Consider the following 14426-nt stretch of genomic DNA (forward strand, 5'->3'; position numbering starts at 1 on the left):
ATCAGCTCTTCCTGGCTGCCTTTTGCAACCGCTCCTAAGCATTCCGAGATATCAGGGCTGAAAGTCACAAGACCAAAACAGCTGTCAAGCTAAGAAGGAGTTAAAAAAAGAGAAGAAAAAGAAAAGCCCCAAACCCAACCATTATAACACTGGTAGTAGACCAGTCTTTTTTTCTACAGATCAAAATGATAAAGGTTGTTTTTATCAACAAGGAATTTCTAACATCCCCTCTCCTCTCTGGTTTTTGTTTTATTTTCTCTGGGTAGGAAGAGTCATAAACAAACCAAAATGGGTGCATTGTGTCATATCTGGGAAGAGGCACAAGATGCAGAACATTGTGTGCAGATCTAAAACCAGACCATTTCAACATCTGAAATTGCAACCTGTGTCCCCAGCACCTCCTCCTTTCTCTCTGTGGGTGTCTCAGGAGCACTGTGAGCCAGTGTGAGAAGGAAGGTATTTCCAAAGGGTGACTCAAACCATGTCATGATTTTTAGGCAGTGCCAGCTCTGCAGCTCCAGTTAGCTCTGCAAACAAAGTGAATGTGACAGGCAAATTATGGTCCAGATCAGTAAAATTACATGCATCAAACCCTTGATGCCTCTGCCTGGCACTCTGTCCGGCAGGCTCTGGACCGAGGGCTGTGCTGCTCCAGCGGGTACCAGTGCTGAGGCAGCAGCCGAGGGCTCCCTCCTCCCAGACCTGCTCTGAAGGAGCAGATTTCCCCAGAGGGGGATCTGCTGTGGAGCCTGGACCTACGTGACCGTTTCTGGCTGAATAACCTTTAAACCCAGTGCTCCGCTTCTCTCCATTACGCATAGGAGCCCCTCCGGACTGCCACACGTGTGCAAGGATGGCACTTCAAATAGCTTCTCTAGTCATTTTTTTGCTATTCAAGAGGTATTTTTGCTCCTGGTAAGAACCTGACATTTTACTTATTTTATTGGTGTCTCCTGTGCGTTCACGATCTTCCTCTTAAGCATGCTACAGCCACCACCCAGCTGGCTGGGCACAGTCCCCATCCAGAACAGAGACAAATCAAAATGTTGATCAGGGAAAATAGAGAATGACAGCCCAAGTCTCCCTGGACACCTGCTGCACAAGCATGGCGTCTGTGGCCTTCACACACCTGTCTGCTCAGCCTCTCGCAGGGAAAAAATGAAATGAAAACTGGAAGGCCTATGGGTCACATCCTGCCAGAACAGGGCACCAGCACCTACCTGGCTGGGGAGGACTGGGCTCGGCTGCGGGGGATGTCCCAAAGAGCCGCGCAATGATGCCACGCTTGGGCGGGGGGGCGGTGGCCGGGGGGGCGGCGGGAGCTGCGGCAGGCGTGGGGGTCTGCGGGGCCTCGGGGGCAGGCACTGGTGAGAAGGATGAGGCGGGGTCAGGAGAGATGGTGGCGCTTGTGGTGAGTGGCAGCGGCGGCTGGGGGGTGCTGGGGCTGGAGCTGCCCGTCGATGCAGAGCTCGGAGGTATGATGGGTGACTGGGAGCCGGAGGAGGGGCTCTGCCCGTTTGTTGCTAGTGGTGATGTGTGTCCTTGGCTTCGGGCTTCCATCATTTCCAGGAACCTGTGGGGAAGATAAATTACAAATATAAGGAATGGCGAATCTCAGAATCCCAGACTGCTTTGGGTTGGGAGGGACCTTAAAGCTCATCTCATTACAACCTCTACCATGGGCAGGGACACCTTCTACTAGGCCAGGCTTCTCCAAGTCCCACCTGGCCTTGGACACTTCCAGCAATCGAGGGACAGCCACAGCTTCTCTGGGCACCCTATGCCAGGACCTCCCCATCCTCACAGGGAAGAATTTCTTCCCATCCAACCCGGCCCTCTGCCAGTTTAAAACCATTGCCCCTTGTCCTGTCACTACCTGCCCATATAAAAAGTCCTTCTCCTTCCTTTATAATAAGCCCTTTTCATCCGGCTGTGTGCTGAGCTGGGAGAGTATGGGTCTGCTTCCAGCTGGGCTTGGGAGGGTATGGATCTGCTTCCAGTGACACTGTGACTCCCTGGGTCACAATAAATCTGGTTTACCCACACGAGCTGAACTTGCCCCATCTGCATTGAGGTGTGGAGTATCCCAACCTGCTCTGCACTACAGGATGAAACTTACAGTCCTGGAAATTCCCTGAATAGACAGACTATAATAACATGTCAGGGCTTGAAATGCAACCTGAAGTCAGTTGTTGGACATGTCTCTAAAGGAGTAAGTGCTCTAGGAATGGCATGTTTTTACATTCTGCAGAACAAATCACAGTACTCAAGAAAACTGCTGTAATAACCTCTTTATCAGCCAAGAATGGATTTGAGAGGAGAATCCTTGAATATCCAAAGAAAAGAGCTGTCCTGAGGGCTCAGAGAAGACTGACTGCCATTACCCTTCTTGCAGGGTGCAGACCCACATGCAGGCTCTCCCCTGCACACACTCCCCCTCCGTGTGAGAGGCCCTGGAGCCAAGTAGCAGGAGCACTGGAGCAGGTTGTGGTCCTGGCTGGGTTCCCGACTGGAAGAACATTAAAGCCTGTTCCACTATACGGAGTGAAAAGCTCTTTCCTTTTCCAAAAGAAACCCAAGCCTAACCCAAGCCTCCCTCCGCAGCCTGTTTCACACACTGTGTGCAGAGAAACGTGGACAGAGACAAGTTTTTGCCATTAAATGGTCTGAAAAACAGATCTGCCACATGCTGCACAGCTGAGAGATACAGAGAGGACACCCAAAGTGAAGCATCCTGTGTAATATCCAGCACATCCCAGTCTCACCTCTCATCTCATTAAGCTTAATGAATTTGTGCATAGAGGCTCTGGATTCAGCTGGTTCTGCAAGACAGACTTTGGTTGTGCTCCAGGCAATGAGAATGTGAAGGGAGAGCCTCCTCTCCCACACAGAGCATGACCTTGTCCTTCAGGGACCTGAGCCAGCCAGAACCTTCCCTGGACTGACTGCTGAGCAGAACACAAACAGTGGGGGCTAAGAAACTCTAAGCCTTGAGATATGATTTCCTATTTTAAGGCAGTAACCTGATATACTTTTAAGGAACAAAATAATATACTTTGTGACCAGCAGTGTCTGGAGCCCTAGGGAGCAATAGTCCCAGGAAGCTGTTACTTGGAAATTGGAAAACCAGCAGTCCTTCCTAACTAAGTAACTGGGTAAAGTGGAGATCAAAGGCAGCACTAAAAAGCAGGATTGGTGAGGCAACATAAACAGACAGGGACAAGATATAGATAGAACTGGATGATCCCAAGTAACAGAAATAGGAAGAAATTCAACAGTACAAACAAAATTGTCATCTACTCAAGGGTGAGGAAAAGCGCTCCTGCTCCCAGTTCTCCACAGGAGAATGGCTGGGAAAGACTTGCCTTGCTCATTCCAGAAGTCTGGACTAAGGACTGCAATCCCAACTATGCCAGAGCCTGGCTGTCACATGCTGTCCATTGATATCCAACCTATACCTGATCTGATGCAGCTCCAGCCACTCCCTGGGTCCTGTCCCTGATCACAGAGAGCAGAGATTGGTGCTGCACCTCCACTGTCCCTTATAAGGAAGCTGCAGACTGTCAAGGCACCTACACCAGTGCCATGCTGTGGTGTTCTCACTGATGCTTCCACCAGGATCCAGGCCAAGACCATGTGCCTATTCCACCCAGAACACTGGCTACACCAACATAAGCTCCCGGCAGAGCTGAGCTCAGAGTATGTGATGCAGCATCCAGTCCCCATCCTCCCTCTCCTGGGGCGAGCTGCGCGACAAGACGTTCCACTGAAAATGATGCATGGATTTGTCATGCACCAGAGAAAAAACATAAAGGAGTTTAACTCCTGCACTGAGCTCTGTGGAGACTGCATCAGGTTGGTTTGGAAGGTGCACAATACATCACACATGCTGCAAGACCATGATAGTGTGTGCTCAATACCTCTCCATCACTGTGCTCCCTACCTGAGGAGGGAGGCCATGACACCGCATCCTCCAAGGAGGGTATGCATGGCGTCTGTGGGGTGGGAAAGACAAACCACGAGGCCCTGCAATTCAGCCCCCATCCAACAAAGCTAAGGCTCTTTATCCCCACACCAAGTGAATTGCCATGGCCCGCAAAGTTGTTTGTGAGCTTTGCCTGCACACAATGTACAACTCCTCGGCTCCACATCACATGCTGAGTGCTGAATTCTGCCATTCCTCCTCTCTCAGCTTTGATCCAGGCCTTCTGGTGAGCCAAAGACAGGAGAACTGAACAGCTCTGCTTTGTGGTACTCACTCCTCCTCCTCCAAGACCTACTCAGTGTTAAAGACTCCTGCCTCCCAGCTGTGAGGAGAGATTAATCCCAGACGATCTACATGCACCCATGTTCCTGTTTAGAGCAACAGCAATTCTGGATGGAAGCCTGCAAGCCTGGGCACTGCTGCACCCAGCAGCCAAGGTACTGCTGCCAGCAGTACTTGCTCTCCTGACTGTGGGAACACCTAAATCACCAACACGGTTTGATACCAGAATGAACAACCTCTGAGCCTCAAGTTGCTGAGTCCCACCATTGAGGCAACTGGCTGACTCAGGTAGGGTAAGATGATTGTACACTGAAGATTTGGAAACGATGAGACACAAAGAATGTATAGACTCACATCAGTATACAGAATATGAAGCTCAAAGAATAGTTAAAGCTGGACTCAACAAAGCCCAGAAAACTCTTAACAATACCAGAGTATTTAAAGATTTACTGTATGTGATTCTGCCAAAGCTGCCCATTTTGGAAACAACCTGCTTTGTTCTGGGAAAGTAGCCAGCTCCAGAGGGAGGGAAGGCTGCGACTACCACCTGTTTTTCCTCCAGAAACACATGAAATTTAAGAGCTGGAGGAAAAAAAACCCCACTACATAACTGAAGTATAAAGAGTGTCATTCTTCCCTCGAGCACAACCAGACTGGGGCATAAAACACATGCAGGCTTTGTCTGCACCTGTGCTCCTGTACCTTTAGTCACCTGTGGTGTGTGAAGGGCATAAAAACAGGAGACAGCAAGTTCTTTAGTAGGAAGATACAAATGGTTATCTGGGGACAGCACAACACAGACTCCTACCCCAGCACAGCACTGAGGACAGCTGTGACACGTGCGCTTCATGTCACCTTGACCAGCTAGAGACGCGGGCCAAGCCTTGTGCTGTGACACTGGGGAAATCAGGGTGGTCTGACACTGGTTCTATCTACACAGGCTGCAGAAACCAACTCTGCTGAGTTTTTATAGACAGATCTTCTGTGAGGGAGGTGGGTGGAAAACCAGCACACATTAAATGCTGCCAGCAAGCTCGCAGTAATTTCCAGGATGGAGGTGTCTAAGCATCCTCCACACTTTGAAAATACTACATAATGCATGAATGCTTTCTCTGGCTTTACACACACTCCTCAGAGGCACAAGTGCGGCTGTTTTGGGAACACACCAGGCCAAACCTGCCATGTGTCTGTTTTTGCTCAGATTCTACACAATCTGTCCATTCCTCGTTCTATCCATCAGACCTTTGGAAAAGCACTCCCTCAAAACCTTACTGTGGAATAAGCAGATTTGTGCCCACTCTGGAGGTAGCAGACCAGGTCCTACTAAAGCACAAGGTGAACTCACACCTGAGCACCTTTATTCCGTTGGGATACAGAGACTGCAAATATACCGTGCATGTCCAGGTGGGTCATCTGTCCTCACACACAGGGGCTCCTTATTTGCCTTTCAATCCTTCCATTACAGACCAAGTAACAAGTCCAAAACATCCTCAAACTCCTGAATAATTCACTGGTGGTTGGACCTGCTCGCAAGAGGAGACTTTTATGCAATTTTAAAGATGAGCACGCTCTGTGGGAACAAAAATTCATCAAGGCCTGAGGTTCCTGTTGCTCTGCCCCCAGGGCAAACACAAAAGGACTTGTTAGCCTCACAATTCCTAAAATTGTCAGTGCTTGTGTTCTTTTAATATTGAAGGTGGGAGCAGCCTAAAGCTTTTTGGCTCTTCGTTCTAACGTGCTGTGATAAATTGTTCATGTGGCAAGAAAGGCTTTGGGTTATTTTATTAATTGTGAAAATGAAGATTAATTGGCTGGATGACATAATTTTAACTAGGGTTAGCAAGGGTTAGATTTTCACATATTTGTTTTGGGCTCATTAAAGTTACTTCCTCAATCCCCCTAGACCAGGTCCCTGAATGTAGAATCAACGGCCAAGCAGGTTTAATTCCTGCTGTCATCCTGTTTTCCACCTGACAAAATGGATGCAGCAGGGTAACTCCCTGCTCCATAAAATATAGGACATGCTCCATGTCCCCACTTCTCAAGCAACGCTGATGACAGGCTTAGATGCACTTAATTCTTAATGCAGCACCCCCAAAAAATATGACCTAGATAAAGTCCCATTCCAGTTCAGGCTGGCTCCTGACCTGTCTGATGACTACAAAGATTCACAGCAAGTGGAGAAGATAAAAGTGGGGCAAGGGGAAGAGAAAGCAGGAGTGGGTTTACTTTCCCATCTGGTAATTCAGCCTGTAGCTGGTGTCACTCCGGACCTGTATTTACATACAGTGGAGGATGCCAGAGAACAGCTCCAACAGCAGCTCCTCCTGCCACTGTGCGGGTGTTACTCAGCACCACGGTCTTCCTGAAACTATGTGCTATGCTCAATGTGGAAAAAAAGCAAATAAACCCCCAACCCCCTAGCCAATGATTCTGCAGTGACTAAAGCTGTCTCTGGGGAATGTGTCTCCCCAAAGCAGAGTCCTCAGCAAGAGAGCCCAAATATCTGTCTGCAGTCACTGGTCTGGCACACACATGGTGAGAGGAGACAGCCTCAAGCTGTGCCAGGGGAAGTTTAGGTTGAGTATTGGGGAAAATTTCTTCACCAAAAGTGCTGCCCAGCCCTGGCACCCTTCTGTGGGGGAATGGGCACATTGAACATATACAAGTTTTCCTTGAAAACAGAAGATAAGCTGGGTACAATTAAAAATGGAGAAACTGAGCAAATTAGGTACAAATTCAGAACATCATAAAAGCCATTACTGTTTGTTTAATAAGAATTCAAGAATTCAAAAAGGGGTGAAATGTTCTTTTTAGTAGCATTGAAGATGTAAAGTCTGAAAGCACAGGGACAGTACCAGATCCAGAGGTGTGTCAGGCAGTGAGGAGCCTAAACACAGGGAAAGAACTGGAAGCAGACTGTGTATCCCACAGGCACATCCAGGCAGTGGCTGCCCAGGCTGGCTTACGTAAGGCGGAAGAGGCAGCGTCGTGTGCCACCTCGTGTTGTCTCTGGGATCCACATTTTGCATCAGTGACGTTTTGTCCTCAGGTCCCCCCCGCTGGAGCAGGAGGAAGAGTTCTTGTTCTCTTGCAGTTCTCACTGAGCCAAATTTAGCAGTGGTCACTGTGACAGAGTAGCTACCAGACGTGCACAGGGTTGAATAACCGAGATGTCTTAGTGCTGTCACCTCGCTGTGCTCTGTGCCCTGATTTTATGGCAGGAGAGCAAGAATGGCCTCTGAGGAAGTGTTGCAGCGGCCACACCAGGGCCTGTGGCCCCAAATACCTGCGTCATCTCCCCTTACTGTGCAATTTGGGTGACCCATAGCAGAACTCACAGTGCTGTCTGAACTGAAGCAACTAACATAAAGGCCTCGTTACAGGAGGTATGACAGGTGAGGGTTGGGCTCCTCTACCAAGCAATAAAAAGGAAAAAGCAAAAGAGGCCTCAAGTTGCACCAGAGGAGGTTCAGGTTGGATATTAGGCAAACTTTCTTCACAAAAAGGGCAGCCAGACTTTGGAACAGACTGCCCTGACAGTGGTGGAGCTATCATCCCTGGAGTGTTTGAAAAATGTGGATGTGGCCCTTGGGGACATGGTTGGGTGGTGGCTTTGGCAGTGCTTGATTAACAGCTGGACTTGATGATCTCAGAGGGTTTTTCCAATCCTAAGGATTCCACAGTTCTGTGATCTGTCAAGGGTCACCAAGTCACACTGCACCAACACACATGCTGTACACAACAGGGCCAGTGCAGCAGACAATGTGCTCACTTGGACATTCACTGATGTAGCATATTAAACCTGGTGTCTTAGTTTGGAAAATGCAAGATCTGGGTGTGTATTCTACTGCCATCTGTTAGGTGTGGGGCAGTTTTCTTCTCTTCATTGGGCAACCTGTTAAAACCAGGTAGGGCAGTTTTCTTTATCTCTTCCACTCTCCCTCTGGAAAATATATTCTGTTAATGGGCCACTGAGTGTCCCTGCAGGGCTGATCCAATTCCATCATCCCATGGGGAGATGCTGCGCCCAGGGGAGGAGCCAAGCATTCCTACCTGGATCCAATCTGAGCCTGGCACAGCACAGCAGCCTTTGCCCAGTGCATTCCCAGAGGAGCAGCTTTCTGCTGCCCTGCATTGCCAGAGGGAGCCCAGGCCCATCTCCAGCAGCCCTGGAGCTGCAGAAAACTCCCCCCTTGTGCAGGATCCCTGCTCTAGCAGAGCCACAGCTGGCACTGCAGGAGGGCTGAGCACCCATGGGATGGGGCTGTGCCACCCCCCTGACACACAGGGGGTGGGTCAGCTCCTGCTCTGACTCTGGCAGTAGGGTTTTTTTTGTACTATTGCATTTGTATTTTTAATTTTCCTAGTAAAGAACTGTTATTCCTATTCCCATATCTTTGCCTGAGAGCCCCATAATTTCAAAATTATAATAATTCAGAGGGAGGGGGTTTGCATTTTCCATTTCAAGGGAGGCTCCTGCCTTCCTTAGCAGGCACCTGTCTTTTCAAACCAGGACACCTGGTAATCCAAAAATGAGGGGCATCTGACAAGCATCACTGCAAGGATCTTCCCAAGCCCTAATAATGAGCACTGCAGACCTGCCTCACCGCTGCAAGCTCTGATTCCCATCACACACTGTTGTGTCTACATGTACTCTGTTTCCTAGCCCAAACTGTTTACTAAGGTTGAGGCTTTACCCAAACCTGGGTTCTCTGACATATGAATGTACTTCTTTAAATTGGGTCTTTGGCTGTAAAACTCATGCTTGGAGATAAAAACTCTTTTATCCCTCCTGCAAGGATAAAAACTGAGTGTAAGAAGTACATACGTTTCAAGTCCAGGGCTGAAGTAACCCCTTTGCAGCTCATCTGTCCCACAGAGGTGCCATTTAAACAAACAGACTCTCTGTTTCTACCTGGGGTACAGAGAAAAACCTTAAAAACCCTAAAATAGCTCTCTTTAGCCAGTGTGATCAAAGTACTGACACATGACACGCCCTGATGCTTTTCTTTTGGGATCTGTGCCTCTAGCTAGGAAGCATCCAATGGCATTTTAAAGCCCTTTCTCTAAAGAAGTGTTATTTTCTGAGAGTGAAGAATTTTGGCTTCAGTACAGATATGAACATGCAGGAGCTGGCCAGCTGCATAAGGATGTCACTTTATTTGCTAAACCAGAACCCTAGAGAAAAGTCTTGCTTTTAATATTTCATCAACTCCTCTGTCAGGCTCTGATATTTCTGAGGCACGTTAAGTTAATCTGCAGTTTGACAGTGCCAACAGCCTCCCAGCAGGGCAGTGTGGCCACACTGGGTGGGATGATCCAATCTACTACCTGTTGCTGGAACTAGGAGGTCTGGCCACCCCTCCAGCACTACCACACTGCTGCTGCTGCCTTTAAGATCTAAGATCTCTTCTCAGAGCCAGCCCAACACAGACTAGCCCCGAGGTAGATATAGCAAAGATAGATTTCACAGTCACAGAGTCTCAGACTGTTTGGGTTGGATGGGACCTTAAAGCTCGCCTTATTCCATGCCCCTGCCCCAGGCAGGGACACCTTTCACTGCTGCTCCTAGCCCCATCCAACCTGTTTTTCTGCTGGATTTGTGAGCTGAAGTGACACATATGGAGACCCAGCACACACTAAAGCTGCTGGAAGGGCAAGAGGTGACCAAACAGAAAGATCTTGTGCTGTGAATTTGAAACAGCTCTGCCAACTCCTGATACTATTAAGTATCCTCCCATTACTGAAGAAATACAAACAAAAGCATGGAAAACAATCTGACAGCACAGCCCACGCAACCCAGTCCTTTGAGCAGGGACATCAACAGAAGTGCTGAAGGCATGAGGTGACTAACTAGTCCCTCAGGATAAGAATGAGGTGAATGCTCTGGAAACAGCATTCTTTGTGTGAATTGGGGTATTTCAATGCCCTCCAATGAAAACATGCTGAACAAGGTTATAGAACCTTGAAACGTGGTCTGAAAAATGCTTGTCCAAAAGCCTGTGCATGAATATTTCATAATCATCTATTACAATTTCCAAACAAAAGCTGCCTGTAAATAATCTTTTTCAATACATTCTGAGGCTGACTTTTCTGGCTTGCACACCACTGCAATAAAGGCCTTGTCATGGGAATTTACAGAACATGGATTCCTGTTCACTGTGCTACAGGTGCATTGGCTTTATGGGGCTAAAGCTGGCAAACACCATTACAAGCAGCCAGGGTGCAGAACAGACACAGAAATATACCAAAGAGTTCAGAAGTGCTCAAAGGGAACAAAAGACAGCAGTGTTGTTGCTATTACTTTCTGCTGTTTTAAGACAAAATACACAGGAGTGCAACAGCCAGGAGAGGAACCAACTTGTGTGCTGAGCAGCTGAGAGATGGAAAATATCCCCTTCCAGCACTTTATCTACTTCAGCACGTGCTGGCTCCAGGTGTGCTGCTCAGCCCCACCTGCCCTGCCCTCCCCAGTCACGTGCCTGTAGGAACCAGACCTTTCACAGGGATCCCCAGGTGCATGCTTTTCTTCAGGTGATGACATTCAAAAGCAACATTTTATCCAAAGGATCCTTAAACGTTACTCGCTAGACCCTTCAACCTGGCCACATGCCACAGCTGGGGCTGCCCAACATTCATGTGACACCCAAAGCAGCAGTTAGTTAGCAAAAAAGACAGCTCAGTGACATACAGTTCGTAGTTTTGGTCTTCAGTCTCTTGCTGCACTGACAGCTCCTCCAGAGTTGCATCAATATCCAGCTGATTTGTCTCCAGCTGCCGTAGCAACGTCTCCCTCTGAGGAAAGGAAAACAAGCTGGGTCTGAGCAGAAGGGTCACTGTAACAGATCTCTGTGCACTAAGATCCTGTGTCACCACTTTACCACAACATCATGTGCAACAGGAGCCCTGGCCCTGATCATGGTGTTCATTTAAATACAGAGCACAAAGGGAAAGTGAATAAAAAGCAGATAATCCATAAAGTCTGTGTGTAAGAAGCACCTTGTTCTGTCAGCTACTCTCAGCCATAAATCAATAATGTGTTATATCAGACACCACAGCACCAGTTACATTTGGAGAAAGGATTCAGCCCCTGCAGAGATCAGTTCTGCAACTCATTCACTCAGGCCTTTTGATTATCTCTGTGCTAGATCAGCCCCTCTGGAAGCAGGACCCAGCTGAATGCAAAGCCTCCCAATAATTCTTTTTTTGCTGTTGGGGTAGATGAGGGAGCATAACCTATCAACTCAGTGACATTTTGGAAGTCCTTGCCCCTCTGCCTCCAGCTGTTGTTCCACAGATGGGGGACAGATACCCTAGCCCATTTTCAATGGGCAATAAAGTCAGTTGACTGCACTAATGTAATCCAGGACTGCCCCACTATGTCCTTCCTTTCCCACATTTCCCACAGAACTCAAACAAAAACCTCAGCTGAGGGGAAGGGCTCCCTCTTCCTGACATCCAGACGACAGCAAGGAGAGATCGATAGCCACAGGCACAGCCAGCTCCCTCAAGGGCTGCGGCCCTGCAGGGCTGACACAGCATCCACTCCTGCAGAAACATCATTCTGGATCCCCTGGACAAGACTAGAGCCGTCAGTGATGCAAATGCTGCCCCACAGCCCCATCCCCTCTGCTCAGACACAGCTGGCTGGCATACAGCAGGGCACTGGCCCTGCCCATCAGCTCACCTCCCAAATTTTGGAGTCAAAGGCCACGTGTTTGTGCCTGAGGGCATCAATCCTCCCTCTCCCACTGCCTATGCACTAGGTGGCACAGGAGCAGGGCCAGCTTGTGCTGAGTTGGGCTGGTGACTCCCAGCCCTGCACAGCTCCCATGACAGCAGGTCTGTGGTGCCACAGGCTGCATCCCTGCCTGGGCAGGAGGACATGCAAGAGAAACCCGAGGCTTCCTCCAAACTGCCAAGATTTTTGCTTTGCTAACTGCCTTATCCTCCAAGTACATTTCAGCTTTACTCTGACAAATATTTTTGAAGGCTAGCATCAATAACCATGGTGAATTCTTAATTCCCTGTCTGACAACACTTGAACTCACTGCAGAAAGATCCCATCAAATTAAAAGCCTAAAAGGAAATCTACTACATAATTCCCAGAATAATATCCATCTGAGAAGACAAACATTTGCATGAAGTAATGGTGTTCAGTCTCTACATGCACATGCTGCTAGCATTATGGTTTCATAGATGTGACAACTTTGAAGCTATCAAGCCACTGCACAGGTTTGAAGAGCAATTAACTCTTCTGGTTCACACAAACCACAGAAAGTGCTGTGCTCTGGAGAATGGTCACAACACAGCCTGAGCCCTCCATGTCAGATTCTACTGTGACTGAAATCAGCAAAAAAGTTTAAGTAATTTTTATTTTGTACTGTAAGACCAGGTGACTCATCACAGTTGATAACCCTAATTTACTGGAAGACATAGCCCTTCTTGAAATGTAAGTGTTTCTGTGATCATTTAAGCTAATTTACTGCTTCCAAAGCATTTAGAGTCTTCATGTTTACCTTCGCCATTGTGTTAAGAGCTTGGAGCAATCTCTCTTTTCTTTGCTGAGTAATTTTTATTCATCATATTCAAGTGCTCTCTGCAGATGGAAACTTGACTTTAATTAACATGTATGCATGGAATTATGAAGTCATTCCTTAATGCCAATTCCTTTATCATCATTTATGGACAAGAAAGATTTAGCAAAATATGCTATTCATATTTAAAGTTGTTACCCTTATCAGAAGTACTAATGAGGACTTGAGAATTCAAATTCTAGATTTCAGAATTCAAGAAAATCAAGAACTCAGAAGCATTAGATATCATCATTTCATATTATTACAGTATTTCATATTATGCAGTATAAGCAAAAATGAGACAAAAAAGGGCAAGTCTGCTGCTTCTTTGTCCCCAGTTTCCTAAGACAAGTGAAATACATGCTGAGCAAATTAGCAGAACAAACAGAGACAGAAGGGCTACTGCTCTCCAGTGCTTACCTTAGGCTCTTTGATAATGACTTTAATTAGACTTCTCTATTAAAGAAGTGGTGTGCCTTGCCTTATACTTTGGTACTGAGACATACACCAGTTTTATTTATTTCCATTTTCACAGATCACAATAAATCAAGAATATATACTTAATAAAGACAGACGTGCAATCAATTTTGTACAAATTCATCACTACTAATAAACACTTTAAAAATCACTACCTTCAAACACTTTAAAAAATATATTCTATTTTACCATGCTGGTTATTAAAATATTAAAGAAATAGCTTATTTTTTGCAATGACCCAAAAGAAGGGAATAAATAACGTGCTAGAGACCAGTGCTTTAGCTGAAAGGCACTTGCAAGGGCTTCCTGGGAAAAGGCAATCTCAGCTGTCTGCAGAATCCTGTCTCCTTCCAGCACAGCATCTGGAGGCCTGGGTGACCTGATGCCATTTGTGGGTTTCCAGATATACCTACAGCTGAACTGCATCTTCGGATTTGCCAATCCTGCCCCTGGAAAGGAACTGATAAATAATTGAAGAGCTCAGGCTGACAAAGAGAATGAGCTCTGAACTAGGGGGTATGGATTTCAGCCCTTGCTTTTGCCGGGGAAGATGTGTGACTATAAAATGAGCACAGGAATGTGCCATTGAAAACCACACACTGACCCCAACCCTGCTGAGAGACAGCCTCAGATACAGCTGGACCACTCTGCCCTGGAAAGCTGTGGAGGGCAGACTGAGAGGCACAGAAACGTCTGAGGCTGACTGAATCCTATGTGCATTTCATACCAGGCAGCATCCCTCTCCTTTAATCCTGCTCTGCCCCAAGGAAAGAAACTCCCTTCTGGAGCCTGGTACTGACAAGGATCTCTGAAGATACAAGAAGAACCTTCAGGAATTAAGCCTAGATGTGATTTTCCTACAGATTTCAGCTCATGCTGCACTGGATGTTGAACAGGGCCAGCCCTGGTCCCTGTGCACTCCAACACAAGGTTCCCAGTGAGTGTCTGGGAGCAGTGAAGTGCCCCAAGGCAGCTACTGTGGAGCAGCATGAGGCACTGCCCATAAACCTGAGGCACAAGTGCAAGGGGTGCTGGAGAAACCAATGCAGCCCATCTTAGGTGAAGTTTGACATCAAGTAAAGCCCCAAAAACGGGGTGGAGGC

At 47.5% G+C, this 14426-nt stretch overlaps 1 protein-coding gene across 1 annotated transcript in view; it reads right to left on the reverse strand.

Annotated features, from left to right (window-relative positions):
* Positions 1–14426, reverse strand: part of RABL6 (RAB, member RAS oncogene family like 6) — a 53372-nt gene that overhangs the window by 15981 nt on the left and 22965 nt on the right. Inside the window, exons 8-9 of the mRNA XM_054646425.2 lie at positions 10962–11065; positions 1221–1573 (exon numbers count right to left, since the gene is read on the reverse strand). Coding sequence (XP_054502400.2) covers positions 1221–1573; positions 10962–11065 — 457 coding nt within the window. The remainder of the gene's footprint in view (positions 1–1220; positions 1574–10961; positions 11066–14426) is intronic.

The sequence above is a fragment of the Agelaius phoeniceus genome, chromosome 21 (assembly GCF_051311805.1).
Source record: "Agelaius phoeniceus isolate bAgePho1 chromosome 21, bAgePho1.hap1, whole genome shotgun sequence".
Taxonomy (NCBI): domain Eukaryota; kingdom Metazoa; phylum Chordata; class Aves; order Passeriformes; family Icteridae; genus Agelaius; species Agelaius phoeniceus.